Consider the following 24,231-nt stretch of genomic DNA (forward strand, 5'->3'; position numbering starts at 1 on the left):
TATAAAAGCGAAAATGTATGTATGTGTGTGTATGTATGCATGTATGTGTGCGTGTATGTTTGTGTGTCTGCTAAAAACTTTCGACAGACAGAACAAAAATTCACAAATTTGGTCTCATATGAAAGAACCATCCTTCGCCCGACAAATATCGAAAAATTGGCCAAAAACGTTAATTTTTTTTCACCCTGAAATCGACACTTTTCTACAGAGAGGGATGGGTCAGCAAAAACCGTCCTCTCATGACGAGATCGGCTCTACACATGCGACAGATGACGTCATAACCTGATTTAGTTTAAATATTTGAATAACTGACACAATTTCGTGTACGTCGTGTTAGCTCAGTTGGTTTTGGGTTTTAATCGTGGTGTGAGATGTCTTTTTTTGGTTTTTTAAATTTTAATAGTGAAGCAGGGTTATTGAAGCCATTTTTCACGTAACGTTCATTTTTCTTCTTTTTTTTATTTCGCGTATTCTTAGGTTTTCATTAACACCCCCACCCCCACCCCCGACCCACCACACACACTCAAAAACACCCGGGTACCCACCGATTTTTTAAATTTTAATATTGAAACGTGCTTATTTAAGCCATTTTTCACGTGTTTGTTTTTTTTATTTTTATTTTTCAGAATTTTTAACGTGCGTTTTTCTGTTTTTTTTTTGTTTTTGTTTTTCAGATTTTTACATTTAACATCGTTTGTCTGCCTTACGTTAGTTTTTTTGTGTTTTTCTTTACTTAATATTATGTTTTTATAACCGCCGCCACCGTCCGGGTACCCCTTCCCCCGCTTCATTTTTTTCAGATAAGTTTTTCCTTTTTTACTTCGCTTATGTGTTCATTAACACCCCCCACCGCCACCGACCACACACACCTCCAAACACTCGGGCAACGCCGGGTACCCCCCCCCCCGCTAGTCTCTTGATAAGTGTCGGACCAAAGGTACCACGAGGTTCTTTTTTTTATTTATTTATTTTAGTCGAATAGACTTTTGACTATTTTTCATGTCTACTTATTTTTTTCTCCCCGCATCGATCTTCCTCCAAATTCTAATAATGACTCCACTTATCCTTTATAAAACCTTAATAAAATTTTGTACCACAAAAACCTTTATATATATATATATATATATATATATATATATATATATATATATATATATATAGTAATTTATAAAATATATATGACGATTAAGCTACACTGAATATTCGGCGTTTCATCCACTCTAGGATTCCTCAGGCTTATACATAATTAAAACATGTTTAAAGAGCTCTGAGAAATCCTAGAGTGGATGAAACGCCGAATATTCAGTGTAGCTTAATCGCCATATATATTTTATAAATTACTAACTAGCTCTACCTACGTATTGAGAACTTTTGAAGTAAATACTTAAAGTTTACGCATAAATCTATACTTTCGTATATTAATTTTATGTGAGTAAATGAAGTAGTTATATATATATATATATGTGTGTGTGTGTGTGTGTGTGTGTGTGTGTGTGTGTGTGTGTGTGTGTGTGTGGCGTGGTTATACGTAAATAAAGACTATATTATGCTGTGGGTTCGTTTTTCTTGTTTTATTTCCGCAGGTCCTGGTGTTGCGTTCGTTGTTTATCCAGAGGCTTTGTCCACATTACCTTTCGCTCAGCTTTGGTCTTCCATATTCTTTATTATGTTGCTCCTTGTTGGAATGGACAGTCAGGTAAGGCAAAGCTCAAAATTATAAAAAATAAATGAAATAACATAACACCAACTACAGAGAAATAAATATAGTAAAACATCTATATCATCTATAATATAAAGGGCCCAAGTCTGTTTAAATGTATGTATGTATTTATGTATGTATGTCTTGCAAAAGCTTTCGATAGAGGCGACGGAGTTTCACAAGATCGGAATCATTTTGAACGTCGACCCTTTGGACGACAAATAACGAAAAATGGGCCCAAATTATTAATTCCTTCACTCTTAACTAGGCACTTTTCTACAGAGAGGGGTCGCTATTTCCGCCGATATTTTCGAAAGTCAGCGCCTCTTTTCGATTGTCTAGTCTTAATTTAAGCCTTCGTTGTTTCGTGTTTGGCGATGGACGCAACAGCTAACGCGTTACGTTTTCTTTTTCATTTTCTTTTCCTCCTTCGCGGTACGCGTTCGAGTTTTTCTGCCTACTACCACTTTTTTTTACGCTTGCAATTTTGCATATTTTTTGTTGTTGTTGTTGTTGTTTTTTGCTCAAGCAATACTTTTACGCACACCTCCACTTTCTTTTCCGCCTTCGCGTCACGGGTTCGAGCCTGCCTGCTAACTACAACTCTTCTTTTTTTTTTTTTTGCTTAACACACACCTACAAACATCCGGGCAACGCCGGGCAACGCCGGGCACCCAGGCTAGTCTATAATATAAATGTTACCTGTTTATTTAAATGCATGTATGTATGTCTGCCTAAAACTTTCGACAGAAGCAACGGATTCTCACGAGATCGAGATCTAACCTTAGTTTTACTGTACAAAAAAAAGTCTGGAAACTTATTGGAAGTCACTCGTAAATCGGCTCTCGCCATTTTCACAAAATTCTGATTTTCGCTTTCCGAAAAAAAATATAGTCGCCCGTAATTTTATAAATGTGACATAAAGTCGCTAAGAGACGGACACAATGTATTCATTATAGTAAGATTGATTTTATCTTATTTTTTATTTTTTTATAGTTTGTTCACGTTCAAGTTCTACTAACTTCACTGAGTGACTCATTCCCAGAAAAATTAGATAACAGGAAGATCCTTGTGACAGGAGTAATATGCATTATGTCATTTCTATTTGGAATCCCTTGTGTGACTCAGGTAAGGATTAAGTGACTGGTTTGTAACAGCCAATGTCACACGCTGACAACACTATTTCATCAAATCTCATTGCATTGAAAGAATTTGTTTTATCAAAAGTTCGTTCCCCCTCCCCCCGAAAAATCAGCCAAAACCGGATTTTTAAACAAATCCATAAGTACTTGTATTATTTGGATTAATCGGATTAATGTTCTCATCTTGAGTGCTATATTATTTCTAAACTATTTATAACAAAAAAAGGTTAAGGCTATATTCCATCAGTAACCAACTGTAAATTCTTAAAACAAACTAGACTTAATAGGCGTTTGTGAGTATTTAAAAAAAAGAGTGATACTTTTTTTTTCAGTAACTCAACCCTAATGTTCAGACTTTCTCCAGGTGTATGTCGCCATATTTGGTAAAGGAAAAGAGTTGAGGATTAGCTCTACAATTCCGAGGTTTCGTATTTAGATTAAATCGAAAAGAACGTACTCTTGATTTTTAACATTATTTTTATATAATGGCCTGAATTAAAGTTTAAAATGCAGATATCAAGCATCAAGTTTCAGTTGTGCTCTAAACAGAGACATTCATTTCGAACGTGCCCCTGTCATTTCAAAGAACCTACTGTTGGTTTTATGAGTCGGGACTTTCTGCTTGTGCGGTAGTAAGATTTCTCAATTTCACTCGTGATTTTAGGCTGTGTAAGGCGTTAACTTTAATCAAAATCGCCTGTTCCTTCTTTCATCGGATTTTTTCGATTATCGATTATCGATATTTATAGATAAAAAAAAGGAGAATTTTTACAGGGAAATGTTTTACGAAACACCAGCCAAGTGAGATAATAAAATCTCAGCAAATCATTTCTTATTCGAAAAAAAAGATTTATTTATTGTCATCTGGAGACATAGCATCTGGAGTGGTAGAGCATTCGACTACAGATCGAATAGTCCCGCTTTCAATTAAGGATAAAAGTGGAGGTATCATTTAAAATCGCCGCAAATCATTTCTTCGTTTGCAGATTTTAAAACTAAGCATTAATCTGAAGTGACTATTCCAGCGCATTCATCGTCAAGCCCAAATATCAGCTGACGTGATATTGTAAACAAACACAGACGGAATTTGATAAATGAAATTATCATTATTTTTTATTTTTTTATTTATTTATTTATTTGCTAATTAGTCCACCGGGCAAATTATTCCTCGTAATATATAATATTTAATAGATGAGTGATTCTATAATAATACATACGCAATCTGCATCAATTAAGATATCATGTTAAAGCGTATTGTACGACCGGGTGACACTGGACGTCTAGCTAGTATTACTTAAAATAATTTTCTTTCCGTTCCATTTGAAATGTTATTTAAAATATTCTATTATGAATATTAAAATATTTTTATCCGTTTTATTTGAAATATTATCAAAAATATTGGCACTTCTGCATGTCAGTGACATATTAGTAACACGAGTTATTGACTTATGTTCTTCGTAAGAGAAATAAGTAATTAATAACTGAAAATAAAATAATGAATATGATAAAAACACGAAACATAGATTGTTTTTAAGAATATTTTTTGTACAGAAAGATTGTATAAAAATGTAGCAAAATATAATTTAACAAACATGAAACATTTATAGAGATTTAGGAATATTTTTTGTACAGAAAGATTGTATAAAAATGTAGCAAAATATAATTTTAAAAACATGAAACATTTATAGTTATAGAGTTTTTTGTACAGAAAGATTGTATAAAAATGTAGCAAAATATAATTTAACAAACATGAAACATTTATAGAGTTTTAAGAATATTTTTTACAGAAAGATTGTATAAAAATGTATCAAAATATAATTTAACAAACATGAAACATTTATAGAGGTTTAAGAATATGTTTTGTACAGAAAGATTGTATAAAACAATGTAGCAGAATATAATTTAACAAACATGAAACATTTGTAAAGGTTTAAGAATATTTTTTATACAGAAAGATTGTATAAAAAATGTAGCAAAATATAATTTAACAAATATGACACATTTATAGAGGTTCAAGAATATTTTTGTACAGAAAGATTGTATAAAAATGTAGCAAAATATAATTTAACAAACATGAAATATTTATAGAGGTTTAAGAATATTTTTGTACGGAGAGATTGTATAAAAATGTAGCAAAATATAATTTAACAAACATGAAACATTTATAGAGGTTTAAGAATATTTTTTGTACAGAAAGATTGTATAAAACAATGAAGCAAAATATAATTTAACAAACATGAAACATTTATAGAGGTTTAAGAATATTTTTTGTACAGAAAGATTGTATAAAAATGTAGCAAAATATAATTTAACAAACATTAAACATTTATAGAGTTTTAAGAATACATTTTTTGTACAGAAAGATTGTATAAAACAATGTAGCAAAATATAATTTAACAAACATGAAACATTTATAGAGGTTTAAGAATATTTTGTACAGAAAGATTGTATAAAAATGTATCAAAATATAATTTAACAAACATGAAAACTTTATAGTTATGGAGTTTTTTTGTACAGAAAGATTGTATAAAAATGTAGCAAAATATAATTTAACAAACATGAAACATTTATAGAGGTTCAAGAATATTTTTGTACAGAAAGATTGTATAAAAATTTATCAAAATATAATTTAACAAACATGAAACATTTATAGAGTTTTAAGAATATTTTTTGTACAGAAAGATTGTATAACAATGTATCAAAACATAATTTAAAAAGCATGAAACATTTATAGAGGTTTAAGAATATTTTTGTAAAAAAAATTGTATAAAAATGTATCAAAATATAATTTAACAAACATGAAACATTTATAGAGTTTTAAGAATATTTTTGTACATAAAGATTGTATAAAAATGTAGCAAAATATAATTTAACAAATATGAAACATTTATAGACGTTCAAGAATATTTATTTGTACAGAAAGATTGCATAAAACAATGTAGCAAAATATAATTTAACATACATGAAACATTTATAGAGGTTTAAGAATATTTTTTGTAAAGAAAGATTGTATAAAAAATGTATCAAAATATAATTTAACAAACATGAAACATTTATAGAGGTTTAAAAACATTTTTTACAGAAAGATTGTATAAAAATGTAGCAAAATATAATTTTAAAAACATGAAACATTTATAGTTATAGAGTTTTTTGTACAGAAAAATTATATAAAAATGTAGCAAAATATAATTTAACAAACATGAAACATTTATAGAGTTTTAAGAATATTTTTTTACAGAAAGATTGTATAAAAATGTAGCAAAATATAATTTTAACAACATAAAACATTTATAGAAGTTTAAGAATAATTTTTTGTACAGAAAGAGTGTATAAAAATGTAGCAAAATATAATTTAACAAACATGAAACATTTATAGAGGTTCAAGAATATTTTTTGTACAGAAAGATTGTATAAAAATGTATAAAAATATAATTTAACAAACATGAAACATTTATAGAGTTTTAAGAATTTTTTGTACAAAAAGATTGTATAACACTTTATCAAAACATAATTTAAAAAACATGAAACATTTATAGAGGTTTAAGAATATTTTTGTACAGAAAGATTGTATAAAAATGTAGCAAAATATAATTTTACAAACATGAAACATTTATAGAGGTTTAAGAATATTTTTTTACAGAAAGATTGTATAAAAATGTAGCAAAATATAATTTAACAAACATGAAACATTTATAGAGTTTTAAGAATATTTTTTGTACAGACAGATTGTATAAAACAATGTAGCAAAATATAATTTAACAAACATGAAACATTTATAGAGGTTTAAGAATATGTTTTGTACAGAAAGATTGTATAAAAAATGTAGCAAAATATAATTTAACAAACATTAAACATTTATAGAGTTTTAAGAATATTTTTTGTACAGACAGATTGTATAAAAATGTATTAAAATATTATTTTAAAACGTGAAACATTTGTAGAGTTTTAAGAATAATTTTTGTACAGACAGATTGTATAAAACAATGTAGCAAAATATAATTTAACAAACATGAAACATTTATAGAGGTTTAAGAATATGTTTTGTACAGAAAGATTGTATAAAAAATGTAGCAAAATATAATTAAACAAACATTAAACATTTATAGAGTTTTAAGAATATTTTTTGTACAGACAGATTGTATAAAAATGTATTAAAATATTATTTTAAAACGTGAAACATTTGTAGAGGTTCAAGAATATTTTTTGTACAGAAAGAGTGTATTAAAATGTAGCAGAATATAATTTAAAAAGCATGAAACATTTATAGAGGTTTAAGAATATTTTTTTACAGAAAGATTGTATAAAACAATGTAGCAAAATATAATTTAACAAACATGAAATATTTATAGAGGTTTAAGAATATTTTTGTGCGGAAAGATTGTATAAACATGTAGAAAAATATAATTAAAAAAACATGAAACATTTATAGAGTTTTAAGAATAACTTTTTTTGTACGGAATGATTGTATAAAAAAGGTAGCAAAATATAATTTAAAAAACATGAAACATTTATAGAGGTTTAAAAATTTTTTTTGTACGGAAAGATTGTATAAAAATTTATCAATATATAATTAAACAAACATGAAACATTTATAGAGGTTTAATAATAATTTTTGTACAGAAAGATTGTATAAAAATGTATAAAAATATAATTTAAAAAGCATGAAACATTTATAGAGTTTTAAGAGAAAATTATTTGTACAGAAAGATTGTATAAAAAAATGTAGCAAAATATAATTTAAAAAGCATGAAACATTTATAGAGGTTTAAGAATAATTTTTGTACAGAAAGATTGTATACAAATGTAGCAAAATATAACTTAACAAACATGAAACATTTATAAAGGTTCAAGAATATTTTTTGTACAGAAAGATTGTATAAAAATGTATCAAAATATAATTTAACAAACCTGAAACATTTATAGAGTTTTAAGAATTTTTTGTACAAAAAGATTGTATAACACTGTATCAAAACATAATTTAAAAAACATGAAACATTTATAGAGGTTTAAGAATATGTTTTGTACAGAAAGATTGTATAAAAATGTAGCAAAATATAATTTAACAAACATGAAACATTTATAGAGGTTTAAGAATATTTTTTGTACAGAAAGATTGTATAAAAATGTAGCAAAATATAATTTAACAAACATGAAACATTTATAGAGTTTTAAGAATATTTTTGTACAGACAGATTGTATAAAACAATGTAGCAAAATATAATTTAACAAACATGAAACATTTATAGAGGTTTAAGAATATATTTTGTACAGAAAGATTGTATAAAGAATGTAGCAAAATATAATTAAACAAACATTAAACATTTATAGAGTTTTAAGATTAATTTTTTGTACAGACAGATTGTATAAAAATGTATCAAAATATTATTTTAAAACGTGAAACATTTGTAGCGGTTTAAGAATATTTTTTATACAGAAAGATTGTATAAAAATGTAGAAGAATATAATTTAAAAAGCATGAAACATTTATAGAGGTTTAAGAATATTTTTTTACAGAAAGATTGTATAAAACAATGTAGCAAAATATAATTTAACAAACATGAAACATTTATAGAGTTTTAAGAATATTTTTTGTACAGACAGATTGTATAAAACAATGTAGCAAAATATAATTTAACAAACATGAAACATTTATAGAGGTTTAAGAATATGTTTTGTACAGAAAGATTGTATAAAAAATGTAGCAAAATATAATTTAACAAACATTAAACATTTATAGAGTTTTAAGAATATTTTTTGTACAGACAGATTGTATAAAAATGTATTAAAATATTATTTTAAAACGTGAAACATTTGTAGAGTTTTAAGAATAATTTTTGTACAGACAGATTGTATAAAACAATGTAGCAAAATATAATTTAACAAACATGAAACATTTATAGAGGTTTAAGAATATGTTTTGTACAGAAAGATTGTATAAAAAATGTAGCAAAATATAATTAAACAAACATTAAACATTTATAGAGTTTTAAGAATATTTTTTGTACAGACAGATTGTATAAAAATGTATTAAAATATTATTTTAAAACGTGAAACATTTGTAGAGGTTCAAGAATATTTTTTGTACAGAAAGAGTGTATAAAAATGTAGCAGAATATAATTTAAAAAGCATGAAACATTTATAGAGGTTTAAGAATATTTTTTTACAGAAAGATTGTATAAAACAATGTAGCAAAATATAATTTAACAAACATGAAATATTTATAGAGGTTTAAGAATATTTTTGTGCGGAAAGATTGTATAAACATGTAGAAAAATATAATTAAAAAAACATGAAACATTTATAGAGTTTTAAGAATAACTTTTTTTGTACGGAATGATTGTATAAAAAAGGTAGCAAAATATAATTTAAAAAACATGAAACATTTATAGAGGTTTAAAAATTTTTTTTGTACGGAAAGATTGTATAAAAATTTATCAATATATAATTAAACAAACATGAAACATTTATAGAGGTTTAATAATAATTTTTGTACAGAAAGATTGTATAAAAATGTATAAAAATATAATTTAAAAAGCATGAAACATTTATAGAGTTTTAAGAGAAAATTATTTGTACAGAAAGATTGTATAAAAAAATGTAGCAAAATATAATTTAAAAAGCATGAAACATTTATAGAGGTTTAAGAATAATTTTTGTACAGAAAGATTGTATACAAATGTAGCAAAATATAACTTAACAAACATGAAACATTTATAAAGGTTCAAGAATATTTTTTGTACAGAAAGATTGTATAAAAATGTATCAAAATATAATTTAACAAACCTGAAACATTTATAGAGTTTTAAGAATTTTTTGTACAAAAAGATTGTATAACACTGTATCAAAACATAATTTAAAAAACATGAAACATTTATAGAGGTTTAAGAATATGTTTTGTACAGAAAGATTGTATAAAAATGTAGCAAAATATAATTTAACAAACATGAAACATTTATAGAGGTTTAAGAATATTTTTTGTACAGAAAGATTGTATAAAAATGTAGCAAAATATAATTTAACAAACATGAAACATTTATAGAGTTTTAAGAATATTTTTGTACAGACAGATTGTATAAAACAATGTAGCAAAATATAATTTAACAAACATGAAACATTTATAGAGGTTTAAGAATATATTTTGTACAGAAAGATTGTATAAAGAATGTAGCAAAATATAATTAAACAAACATTAAACATTTATAGAGTTTTAAGATTAATTTTTTGTACAGACAGATTGTATAAAAATGTATCAAAATATTATTTTAAAACGTGAAACATTTGTAGCGGTTTAAGAATATTTTTTATACAGAAAGATTGTATAAAAATGTAGAAGAATATAATTTAAAAAGCATGAAACATTTATAGAGGTTTAAGAATATTTTTTTACAGAAAGATTGTATAAAACAATGTAGCAAAATATAATTTAACAAACATGAAATATTTATAGAGGTTTAAGAATATTTTTGTGCGGAAAGATTGTATAAAAATGTAGAAAAATATAATTTAAAAAACATGAATTTTTATAGAGTTTTAAGAATAATTTTTTATTGTACGGAATGATTGTATAAAAAAGGTAGCAAAATATAATTTAAAAAACATGAAACATTTATAGAGGTTCAAGAATATTTTTTGTACGGAAAGATTGTATAAAAATTTATCAATATATAATTAAACAAAAATGAAACATTTATAGAGGTTTAATAATAAATTTTGTACAGAAAGATTGTATAAAAAAATGTAGCAAAATATAATTTAAAAAGCATGAAACATTTATAGAGTTTTAAGAATAATTTTTTTGTACAGAAAGATTGTATAAAAAATGTATCAAAATATAATTTAACAAACATGAAACATTTATAGAGTTTTAAGAATATTTTTTTTGTACAGAAAGATTGTATAAAAATGTATCAAAATATAATTTAAAAAACATGAAACATTTATAGAGGTTTAAGAATAATATTTTTGTACAGAAAGATTGTATAAAAATGAAGAAAAATATAATTTAACAAACATGAAACATTTATAGAGGTTTAAGAATATTTTGTGTATAGAAATATTGTATAAAAATGTAGAAAAATATAATTTAAAAAACATGAAACATTTATAAATGTTTAAGAATAATTTTTGTACAGAAAGATTGTATAAAAATGTATCAATATGTAATTAAAAAAAAGAAACATTTATAGAGGTTTAAGAATATTTTTTGTACATAAAGATTTTATAAAAATGTATCAAAATATAATTTAACAAACGTGAAACATTTATAGAGTTTTAAGAATACATTTTTTGTACAGAAAGATTGTATAAAAATGTATCAAAATATAATTTAAAAAACATGAAACATTTATAGAGGTTTAAGAATAATATTTTTGTACAGAAAGATTGTATAAAAATGTATCAAAATATAATTTAACAAACATGAAATATTTATAGAGGTTTAAGAATAATTTTTTTGTGCAGAAAGATTGTATAAAAAATGTATCAAAATATAATTTAACAAACATGAAACATTTATAGAGTTTTAAGAATATTTTGTTTACAGAAATATTGTATAAAAATGTATCAATATGTAATTAAAAAACATGAAACATTTATAGAGGTTTAATAGTAATTTTTGTACTGAAAGATTGTATACAAATGTATCAAAATATGATTTAAAATGCATCAAACATTTATAGAGTTTTAAGAATAAATTTTTTTTACAGAAAGATTGTATAAAAAAATGTAGCAAAATATAATTTAAAAAGCATGAAACATTTATAAAGGTTTTAGAATAATTTTTGTACAGAAAGATTGTATAAAAATATGTAGCAAAATATAATTTAAAAAACATGAAACATTTATAAAGGTTTAAGAATAAATTTTTTGTACAGAAAGATTATATACAAATGTATCAAAATATAATTTAAAAAGCATTAAACATTTATAAAGGTTAAAGAATAATATTTTTGTACAGAAAGATTGTATAAAAAAGGTAGCAGAATATAATTTAAAAAACATGAAACATTTATAGAGGTTTTAGAATATTTATTGTACTGAAAGTTTGTATAAAAAAATGTAGCAAAATATAATTTTACAAACATGAAATATTTATAGAGTTTTAAGAATAATTTTTTGTACGGAAAAATTGTATAAAAATGTAGCAAAATATAATTTAAAAACCATGAAACATTTATAGAGGTTTAAGAATTATTTTTTTTTACAGAAATATTGTATAAAAAATGTAGCAAAATATAATTAAAAAAACATGAAACGTTTATAGAGGTTTAAGAATAAGTATTTTGTATAGAAAAATTGTATAAAAAATATAGCAAAATATAATTTTAGTTTGCACGCACTTTTAGAAAAGGAAGAGTTATCGACCCCTGTTCTTTGGCTGACAAGTGACATCTGTCGGTGGTCCTTGAAACTAAAATACACATATTCGCGTCATGTCACTGAATGCCAAAATATTCTATTAGGAATATGAAAATATTTTTTTTAGTTTTATTTGAAATGTTGTTCAGAATAATTTTATTTACGTTAATTTGGAAATTCAAATAATTCTCGTTTTTTTTTTTTAATGTAAAATTTTATTAAAAATAATTTCCACTTTCGTTCTATTTGTAATGTTAATAGAAATATCCTCCTTTGTCGATTTATTTGAATACTATTTAAAATAATTTTCTGTTCATTCTATTTTAAATGTTGTTGTTGTTGTTGAATTAAAAATTGTATTTAACATCAATTCCTCTTCGCTCTATTTGAAATGGTATAGTTAATAAATGATTGCTTTTTGATATTGTAGGGAGGAGTTTATGTCGTACAAATTATAGACTGGTATTGTTCCAGTATTTCACTTTTGTTTATCATCTTCATGGAATCTATTGCCGTTTGCTGGATTTATGGTAAGATTGTTCTCATATTCATCTTTTAAGATATTTATCATTTACCTGATTTTTTATAAATCTAATATTGTGTAATTTATTGTTTAAATAATTCTGCATTTGTAAAATTTTATTTATTAAAAAAGTATTTACTTAAATTGTTTTATGTTTCGTAATTTATAACAATATATATACGGCATAATGACATTGACACACCAGTTCCCGACAGATCACCAAAGTTAAGCAATGTTGAGCCTGGTCATTACTAAAATGGGTGACCAATTTGGAAATTCCAGGTGCTGTATGTCGGAGGACGTTGACACCTCCCTGCAAGAAATTGCAAAAACCCAACGTCGTTATCTCCCCTGACAGGGATATACATGCGACTGGGGACAGCTTGCGAATTTCATACTCCCCTGAAACTTCCTACTTCGGAGGAAGCCGGTTAAACCCGAATAAAAGTATACTATAGAAGTACACGTCATTATTTAGGGGACCATAACTGCCAGGGATCGCCATAAAGGAAGAAAAAACTCGGCTCATTTTCTTTTTAAGCAAAGCTTTTATGTCTGGTATTTCCAACAACACATTCTTTTCTAAATATTTAAACAGTTCTTTTGTCTCTGCTGTGACGTCACCCACGTGTCTCGAGCACATGCTATTAAAAACACCAGCCATGTCTCGAACACCACTTTTCCGGGCATCTGTTTTGCTGAACGCCCTGCTTCTCTAGCCACACGTCCTTTTGTCTCTGCTGTGACGTCACTTCGCGCAGAGCCAGCTTGGTTATTTGCATATCTATATACGGATGCACCTACTGTTTCTGTTGCTGCTGCTGCTGTTGCTGCTGCTGCACCCAGCATCAGCGGCTTTGTTATATATTCAATCCTCAAAAAATGTTAAATGTAATTATATTTATAGTTTCTTGATAAGAACTATGGCAGGAAAATCGTGACATTTGCCATCACTATTGCTAGCATTGTACCTAGTTAAAAAAAAATACCCTCTAAAGTCCTTCTACATTTGCCATCGCCGTTATTGCATTCAATTCCGTTCGTGCGGTGTTGTAGCCTTGCAGGCCGGTAATAATCACGACACACACTGTATATAATTCACAAAAAAGTGTATTAGTAAAAGTAAATTACAAAAGTACACGTCATGCTTCTGGAGCATTAGCTGCCACAAAGCCCTAACCCAGTAACGTGTTAAATGCAACTATATTTATAGTCTCTGTATCCGAAATAGGTATATCAGCTTATCCCATAAAATATGACCAGTCTCTCAGATCATCAGTCAAATATTTCTATAATTTTCTGATATCAATAATTTTTCTCTTGTTTTGAATTAGGTTTTAAAAGATTTTTGGAAGATATAACATTGATGTTAGGCCGTAAACCATATGTCTTCTGGAAACCATTATGCAAATTTGTTGCTCCTTTGTCTACATTGGTGAGATTAATTTTACCATCTATTAATTGTGTTATTGGTTATTTGTATCATCCATTTTCCATATAATATGTTATATATATATATATATATATATATATATATATATATATATATATATATATATATATGAAATAAAATGGAGGTGGAAGGACCTGAATACTCAATGTTTCGCCCGATTTATTCGGGCTTCTTCAAGAGGGATGGTCATTGACGAGAGAGTCGGAGGATTGGGGCTATATATAATGATGGGGAAGAGCAGCGTGTTTTCCTTATGTATATATATCCCCAATCCTCCGACTCTCTCGTCAATGACCATCCCTCTTGAAGAAGCCCGAATAAATCGGGCGAAACGTTGAGTACTCAGGTCCTTCCACCTCCATTTTATTTCATATCGTCGGATTTAATCCAGCTCAACAATCATATATATATATATATATATATACATATATATATATATATATATATATATATATATATATGTATATATATATATATATATATATATAATGAAATCAAAAGAGGTGCAGTGTTTATCTGATATAAGCATTTTTTATATAAGCATTTTTTTATAAATAACTTATTTACCAACATGTTCTCAATATTTTATTTTATTAAGCACTTTACTTAAAGGTTTGCTAAATCTTTTTCTTAGTATTCTTTGTTATTATTATTTTTATTATTTTTGTTATTATTATTATTATTATTATTATTATTATTATTATTATTATTATTATTGTCATCATATATGTGTGCGTGTGTGCGTGTGCAATATAAATCAATCTAATAGTTGCGTCAACCAGACTCATACACGGCAACGCGTGGCCGGGTGGGTAGCAGCTAGCATTAAAATAATTTGTAAAGCAGATAAAAAATCATCATCATCATCATCATCATCATCATCATCGTATTCGCGGTGGTTGTCATGATCGTCATTATCATTATCATCATCGTAATCATCATAATCGTCGTCGTCATCGTCGTCGTCGTCATCATCAAATATGAAATTTAAGTCCTTTTATTTCTCTACAGGCCTTTTGGATACTTACTTTAGTTGATCAGTCCCCACTCAAGTATGACTCAGGGGAGCCGTTTCCTGTCTGGGTCAGTTACGTCGGAACATTTATCGCCCTCCTGTCGGTCGTAACTTTCCCAATTGCAGCCTTTCAAGAAATATTGTCATTGCGAGGCCCTTTCCTAAAGGTAAGTAAAACCATTGTAGACGAATAATAAGCCAGCAGTATAACCGATATCAAATATTTCACTTTTAAGTGACATCACACGTTGCTTCACACAAACCTTTCAGCTGACACTATCTCGTTTTGTTTAACCCACAGAGATTCGAAAATGTGGTAAAAACAAATAAAATAAAATATATGACAGATAAATGTTACCAAAGGCGAGATAAGTTATTCTTCTACCTAGCTGGCAAGTTTTTAATATTTTTACTTAATGTAAAATGTTTATTCGGCTCGGAAAACAAGTAATGTCAACCATTACACCAACACAAGGAAAATAAAATAAATAAACATGAATTTATAAGACCAAAAAATTCAACCTTGATCGTCCTTCGGGACCCGTGGCGCAGTTGATAAGAGACGTTGAATCTCTATAGTTCTAGGTGAGAATTGTCTGAAGATAGCGGTTTCAATTCTACCCAGAGGCTTATTTGGCCAAAAACGTGGTGAGCCGACAACAACTACGGAAGGCAGTAATTGCAGTGGATGAAGTCAGGAGATTCAGAGTTCCTATCCGTCGCGGTTACCACAGAGGAATAGTTGGCCGAAACGTCGTGAAACAACGAAGAAAAAGATGAGGATAATGGTCCGCAATAAATAAACTTAATAAAACAATACCCATCTCAATAATGAATTCCAATTAAATAAAAACATTAGAAGCAGAAAGTTCTAGAAGATTGTGAGAGGGCTTCTCAAGAAAAGGACTGGAAAAAGGAAACAAAGACCTCTTTTCGCAGGCTTCTTTCCTTTCAGGTTTTACAAATTAAGTAAGACTATTTTTGTTTGATTATTTTAAAAATGACACCGCATATTTTCCCACTTTATTTGTCAATATCGTATCAGCATTTATTTATTTAAATAAAACTTGACTAATTTAATATACTTTTCGTGGTGGCTTTCATTTGCTCCCTTTTTAATATTTTCCTCCCTTTTGTTTATTGTCACTTTGTCTTTATTCAGGAGACTTTGCTTGAATTCTCCAGCATTTTTTTTTCTTTCCCCATTTTTAAAAATATTTGTTATTAAAAAAAAATAGCATTTTGGCAATGACAACTACAAAATAGTCAATTGCGTAGTTTTGTTTGTGCGTTTATATGTACAACTTTATATGTGCGTTCCATTAACAGTGTGTGTGTGTGTGTGTGTGTGTGTGTGTGTGTGTGTGTGTGTGTGTTTGTGTGTGCTTAATAATCCATGAAAATCTCTCCTTAAGTGTATGCAACTTGGCTTATTGGATGTTTATCGGATTTTGACGTGTTGTATTTGTTTCGTTTTTGCAAATAGAAACACAAAAGAGGAATAAAATCAACGTGTTTGAGTTCTTATACTACGTGCCAATATCTGGAGTGGATATTTCTTGCGTTTTTTTGATTGGTTGAAAGAAAGTGCTGATTGGGGATTTTGTCCAATCAATAGTCGATACGTAATAACTGTAGCTCGGGAAAAAAATGGAAATGATGATCAGTCCGGTAGAGGAAAAAAGGAAGGTTGGAGATAGTTCCGTCGTGTGTAGATCGAGTGAGTTAATTAGTGTATGCGGGGTGGGGGTGGGGGAGTTAGCAGAGAGGAATCCTTAAAAACGAAGCTATTGTACAATGATTTTTATTGTGAAATGAGTTTTATTTATTTACAAAATCTGCATCATTACCTGACAGGTCTTTGTCAATCTTTACTCTTTTGTTACAACATTAGTTCTTGAAGCTACGTTTCTTTAACCTTTTTTTTTTGTGAACCGGATGTGATGCGCAAAACATTGCGCAGAGAGACATTTTTCATTTCCTATTCTGGCCTCTGTTCATTCACATCCAGCAAAGTAAGATTTGTTGTGTCTTAAGAATCAAAAATAGATCTAAGATGACTGGGCTATGGTAAAGGCGACGGTCAATATTACGTTTCTTTAAATTTTTTGTTTGTGGACTGCAAAGATATGGATTATCCAATCTTGTTTTGCATTTTTAACTGTACGGGTTACGTCCCTTGGCATATCATAAAAAATGGCTTCTTGTACCCTAAAGACGTCTCGTTGTTATCTCTCCATTATGCTTACTTATTCGTCCTAACAAATATAACAAATATACAACAGGACAAGTAGAGGTGTGCCGAACATTTTGCAAGAAGACATATTCTTTTTCTATTTCTGGCCTCTCTTCATTCACATTATATCATCAAGTATTGTAGTTTAATTCTTAGGGAAGCTCACATTCTATTTTTAGTGCGCAATTTGTATTATCTTCATTATTGTTTCTGTTTTTTTTTTGTTTTTTTTTTCTAGCGGTGTAATTGTAAAAAGGAATCGTTATTTTTTCTCTTTCTTCCAGCGACTGAAATCCAGCATGAAACCAACACCTGAATGGCGTCCTGCAATAAAGAAATACATAGAATGCCACGACGACACCACAACTGAAATGAGTTAAATTACAAAAAATGTTTATTTTTTATGAAAAGAAACAATGTATTGTTTGCATAAAACATGTTTCTTTCTACATTTCTTTTTTCTTATAAATTTGAACAAATTTAGAGCTAGATTTTTAGTCACGTAAGCACTTTAGATTGCCTCTGATAATTATTTGTTTTCAGTTTGGAAACAGTTCTACCCCAAAACAGGGGAGACAATCCAGTATTTAAATGATTTTCAGCAAGTTTTTTCATTAAATTGACGAATAAATTTTTGTAAATACGGATTATCTCCTCTTTGATAATCCAAGCCATAAAAGATGTACATTTCTGCTTGTCAAGTAGACGAGTAATAAGATTCTTAATTGAATAAAAGATTACCAGACGGAATCTCTCTTCCTGTTTTCATTACATCAATACAACGGAAAACATTCATTATGGGAACAGTTATTGAATTTAATTACTTTTTTAACATTTTTTTTTATTTACATATGAAGAGCTTTTTTTATTTAATACTAGCGGGGGTACCCGGCGTTGCCCGAGTGTTTGTTTCCGGGACGGGGGGGGGGGAGTTTTAAAAATGTTATGGTAGGTAAGTAGGAAGGATCAAACCCGGAGTCATGAGTAAAAGTAGGAAAATAAAGTGAAAAAAAAAACATCTGCAACGTTAACAGTTCGGCCACCAAGAAAAGTCCATTCCAGTTGTTTAGGGAAAAAAAAAAAAAAACGACTACGGTAGGACGGCGCGAACGTGAAAATATAATGTGAATTGTCCAGCACGCTAACCACTACGCCACAGAGCACTGCAGCTTAGTTTAGTGATTTTAAATAACTTCACATGAAAGAACTACGAAGCCAAACTGGTGTTCTCTTCTCAACTGTTCCTTGTGAACGATCCCCAAACGGTGTTAAGTGGTGGCAGGGGGAGGAGGAATTTATTAGAGAGAAAATATTTTACCACTTCCATTGATCTTAACCGATTTTGGCCATGACTTCTCAGCAGAAAAAGTATAGAAATCTAAGATTATCGAGGAATTTGAGAAATAATAAGCCTATAACACACCTCAGATATTGTTCTGCCGTTTGTGCATATTATATTTGCATGAAATATCTTGATTTTTAATCCTATTAAGGTCAAAATCAGACGGGAAAAATGAGTTCATTTTATATATATATATATATATATATATATATATATATATATATATATATATATATATAAGAGAAGAGATAAAAAAAACTAGATACGGGCAAAAATGGGCGGATAAAGATAGACGAACCTAGTTTTGAAAGTTGATTTACCATAATTTTTTTAGGTTTCCGATTACTTTTTGATTGTATTTGAAAAATTAGAGACTAAAGTTAATTTCATAAAGGAAAAAATATTTGTACATGTGAAAAAAAAAAGAGTTATGGAAAATGTTTTCACGGCGAGCTAGCCAATTCAGCTGAATTTTGAAGTTAAATAAATTCATTGTAAAAATCCTTTAAAACATAAATATTAGCTTACTGGGTCTATTTCAAACATAATTAGTAAAGTCCTAAGATTTTTTTTTTTACAGTGATCACCACTTATCAAGGCCCGGAAGCCACTCAGGGATAAGGGTTATTGCAAGTACATTACGTTAGTGTGGAGATTTGATGAAGTGTTTACTTAAGGGGGCGGTTCATTAGGAATTTGTTAACATTGGACTTTAACACATCCAAGTTGTAGTCCGGTGGGAAGCAGACAGACGGAACAGAGTTCCACAGGCGTGCAGTTCTAAGAAAGAAGCTTTGTTCATGGAATCCGCGTTTTGATTTAGGCACAGATATAGAGTGGGGGAAATTTTTCACAGTGGATTCAGCTAGACGGGTGTTTTTTGTGAAAGATTGGCGAGGGGGGACCAGAGATTGGATTTGAATTAAATAAAAAAAACACCTTGTTTGTACAAAAAAATAGCTTAATTAGCCCCCAAAAAGCAAGTAATTCTGCCTTTCGTAAAAACACAACAAATAAAGGTTTGTAAACACGATTATACGGAAATCCAAAATTATAGCCAATCGAAACGCTGTTTCGAAATGAAGTCATGATAGTAAATGGAGGTAGGGGTGTCAGATTTCTTCTTTTTTTTTTTTTCGCCAGATGTGCATCCGTATATTTCTATTCTGAACGTTTGTATCAATTTTTATCATTTTTTTAATTTAATTATTTTTTTATGTTCCTGTTTTTAAATTAATTATTTGTTTAATTATTGTTCGAGATTATATAAAAATGATGTTACGCTGAAAGTTTCACATTCATGCGACCCAGGAAATTATTAAATTCTTGCATATAAAAAGTAATTAAAACAAAAGTAGAAATATTTTTCTATTATAATTTTTTTTTGTGTGTGAAAATATTAAATAAACAATGCTTAATTTAATGGTAATATCAGTAGTTCGAGAAATTCATTTTACTTCCAGTTATATCGAATTCATTAATACGGATTAGGGGCTTTTTTTCGTAATGTTCCTGTAAACATTAAATAATTTTTTTTTAATTGTTAGAATTTGCTGTGCTTTATTTTCATAAAAAAACGCAAAAAAAAAATTATTTTTTTTTTTTTTTTTTTACTACAGAAAACCATAACATTAATAAAGGTAATACATTTCCACTCAGATTTAAATAAAAAAAAATAATTAGTTCATTATATTCCGTGATCATTATTTTATGAATATTGAACATTTCATTAAAATTTGTTAATTTCCTGATTTTTGGTGAATTTTTAAGTAAAGGGAGGGGTCAAAATGTTTATACATTTTGAGCATCGGCACTCATTTTGCCCGTACCCACATAAAACAAACATTTTATGCTATTAATTAGTAATTCAAAATAAATCAAGACAGTCAATTTGAGGTGTTATATTTAATTTTTTAAATAAAACATAGCAGACAATTTAGAACAGTTTAATTTTTTATTGCATGATTTTTTTTAAAACAATATATTTCTTTGAAAAAATCTTCATATAGACATTAAATATAACAGTCAATTTGGCAATTTGGCAAATGTTATCTTACGCAACAACAATTTGTTTTTTAGAGGTATTCGAGGTCGCTGACAACGAATCTGATAATCAAACCAGCCGCAAATTTACCGTTTGCATGGTATTAACCCCTAAACCTGGGGACTATGTTGTGCCATTTCACTGCCTTCGGTAGTGTTTTTCTTACATGATACGTTCGCGTGCAAACGGAAGTAGTGGGATGTTTTATCACATCGCGTATGAATCTTGGTATGCCAGAATCTTTATGCGGTCATTTCAAAGAAAGTTTTTTTGTTTTTTTTTTTAATTGGTTTATTTATTTATTTTGTTTTACGTAGTTTTAATGCTTTTTAATTGATCTAAAAAAAGTTTTCACAACAGGTTTACAAAAACATAAAAACCAAACATATTTTATGTTTTTCGGTCTTTTTTGGGGGGAGAGGGGTGTATTCAATTATAGGACTTGCATAGTTTAACAAGTGCTTCTGCAGTTTAATTAACCATTTTGCCGTAAGTAACTCGTCAACATTTACCATTTCACAATGTAAACAGAATTTTTGTGAAATGGTAAATGTCGGCGAGTTACTTACGGAAAAACGGTTAATTAAAATGCAGAAGCACCTGTTAATGGAATACCCCCCCCCTCAAAAAAAAAAAAAAAGAACGAGAAACATAAAAATGTGTTTGGTGTTTATGTTTTTGCAAACCCCTCGTGAAAAAAGCATTAAAAACTACGTAAGACGAAAAAAAAAAAAAAAAAAAGGAAGAAAATGAACTACATTTTTTTTTAAACTTCTTATTTGAAAGATTCCTACGTGATATGAAAAGACACTTCACTACGCCCGTTCGCATGCGAACGTATCATGTAAGAAAAACACTACCGAAGACAGTGAAATGGCACAAAATAGTCCCATGGTCTAGTGGTTAATACCACGCAAACGGTAAATTTGCGGCGGGTTTGATTATCAGATTCGTTGTCAGCGACCTCGAATACCTCTCAAACCCTCAAAAACCAAATTAGAGTGGTCGGTGTTCTGTTGTGGCATAAGGTAACATTTGCTGTCAATTTTGTATATTTTGAAATGTACGAATTTTCTTTTTTAACGATAAGTTTAAATTAATTTAATTCAATAAATGTTTCGATATGTAATGTTAGTTTGTAAATTTAATGTTGTTCTTGTTTGTTTGTTTTTGCCTCTTAGCGATGCTCGAAAATTATCGGAGGCGTTCCGTTACAAAACATATCTAGGAACATTCCAGACATATGAAGTACATTTGTGAATAAAAAAAATTTGTAAATATCCAGATCCGCTACTACAGAACACCGACCACTCATATTTTTTTTTTTTATAGGTAATTGAGGTGGCTGACAACGAATCTGATAGTCAAACTTGGGGCAAATTTACAGTTTGCATTGTATTAACCCCCGAACCCACGAATAACTTTCCACCATTTTGCAGCTTCCGTTTACGCTATGTGCGCGCTCTGCAGCATGAACGACGCCTTGCTTCACCTAGCAAACTGCCTTCTCACATGGCGTACCAATCAAAAAATTACGGACTGACATTTTTTAATGACTTACAGTTAAAGAAAAGTACAACAAATTGGGGTACTTTTTTTTTTTGTCTCGCGTAGTTTTTAATGTGGTTTACAAAAACATAAGCACCAAAATTTTGCGGGAGGGGGATTCAATTATAGAACTTATGTAGCTTAATAGGTGCTTTTGCAGTTTAGTTAAACATTTTTCCGTAAGTAACGCACCGACATTTACCAATTAGAACAACATTTAACATTTTCCGAAGATTTTACTGTTTACATTGGGGGCACGAGCGGGGGGGGGCGGATGTTAAATGGTGTTCTAATTGGTAAATGTCGGTGCGTTACTTTTGGAAAATTTGAAAATTCGATGTTCCAGATAAAAAAAAACCCAGATAAATTACCCCCCCCCACTCCAACTTGGAGTGCTTTCCTTTTCTTGTTTTATTTCTTTTTCAGTTAATTTTAAATTGTCCACCCAAAAAGTGCTATAATGTATTTTTGGAAATTATAAAATTCTATGTCCGGGGGGAAAAAATCCCCTTCCCCAACGTAGTTTGCTTGGTGAAGCCGTCGTTTATGCTTCAGCGTGCATGCGCGTAGCGTAAACAGAAGCTGCAAAATGGTGGAAAGTAGTTCGTGGGTTCAGGGGTAAATACCATGCAAACGGTAAATTTGCCTCAAGTTTGACTATCAGATTCGTTGTCAGTGAACTCAATTACCTATAAAAAAAAACAAATTAGAGTGGTCGGTGTTCTGTAGTAGCGGATCTGGATATTTACCAAAAATTTAAATCGACCCAGCCGTTTCGGAGTCTTTAGGAAACGAACATACACACACGGTTCCTTTTAAATCGTATAACTATTATTCCTGGACAACGATTTGTTCATAATTTATATTACTGTTGAGAATTATGATTATTTTGTAATGCACGTCAGTCCAAGACCACAGCAACAGCACTAGCAGTATCAGAATTTTTGTAGGAATTTTTGACACCCCTAACACGAAACTGCGAATACAATATAAAAATCTCGTAATTTCTCTGTTAAAAGTGGGTTATTTATTTTCTTTATGGATTATACTTCCAAAATAAACTATTACAGTTGTTTTAAAAGTAATAAAAATATTTTTATTTTTTTTTTTAAAACAGTAATGAATTTTCCGAACTCAATATTTTTCAATTTTTAAACTCAATATTTTTAAATTTTTAAATTTTAAAAATCTATCAAAATTTTTCTATTGATTCTATTTTTACGATATTTTCAGGGTCAATGTGAAATTTTATGTTCTTTCCAATAAACCGAATATAATATTTTAGACAAACGTTTTTTTTAAATTCACGCCCCCCCATTTTCACGCCCCCCCATTTTCACGCCCCCCCCCCATTTTGAAATGTCTATTAAAAAGTAAATAATTAATTTATGTTTAATAGGTTTATATATCACAAATTGAAGAGAAAAGGTCAATAAATAATATATTCAAATTTAAAACAAAAAAAAAATCAGTTTTTTAGAAATTTACCTGTAAAGTCCGAAGTTTAAAACCTTTTTAAAAAAAAAAAACACATTGTTTTGTTTTGTTTTTTTTTTAAATAAAACCTTGGTCCTTACTCCTTTAATTGAAAAAAAAATTAGGGCTTGAATTACATTTTTCGAGGAGTTATAAGCTTGGAAAGATGGGGTGGAATTATTCACTATTTTCACGAAATTTCTGACACTGCTACAACAGCACTCATACTGAAAATATTCTGAATTATTTCCCCTATTCAATCAGCGAGTTGTTCTTTATAAATATATAGTCTCATAAATTTATTTTTTTTATGTATTGTTATTCATATTACCCCCCCTTTTTTTTCTATTTATTTAAAAAGAATATTCAACTTTCTTTCATGTGGGTTGTTGAAG

General features: G+C 28.6%; 1 protein-coding gene across 1 annotated transcript in view; it reads left to right on the forward strand.

The window, feature by feature from the left end:
* LOC145258040 (sodium- and chloride-dependent glycine transporter 2-like) overlaps positions 1 to 18,164 on the forward strand; it is a 74,607-nt gene extending 56,443 nt beyond the window's left edge. Inside the window, exons 10-15 of the mRNA XM_080115764.1 lie at positions 1,584 to 1,696; positions 2,696 to 2,827; positions 12,630 to 12,729; positions 14,057 to 14,157; positions 15,187 to 15,357; positions 17,711 to 18,164. Of these exons, the coding sequence (XP_079971890.1) occupies positions 1,584 to 1,696; positions 2,696 to 2,827; positions 12,630 to 12,729; positions 14,057 to 14,157; positions 15,187 to 15,357; positions 17,711 to 17,806 (713 nt within the window). The 3' untranslated portion in view covers positions 17,807 to 18,164. The remainder of the gene's footprint in view (positions 1 to 1,583; positions 1,697 to 2,695; positions 2,828 to 12,629; positions 12,730 to 14,056; positions 14,158 to 15,186; positions 15,358 to 17,710) is intronic.
* Positions 18,165 to 24,231: the final 6,067 nt, after the last annotated feature.

The sequence above is a fragment of the Euprymna scolopes genome, chromosome 33 (assembly GCF_053919585.1).
Source record: "Euprymna scolopes isolate OS-2025 chromosome 33, ASM5391958v1, whole genome shotgun sequence".
Classification (NCBI taxonomy): Eukaryota; Metazoa; Mollusca; class Cephalopoda; order Sepiida; family Sepiolidae; genus Euprymna; species Euprymna scolopes.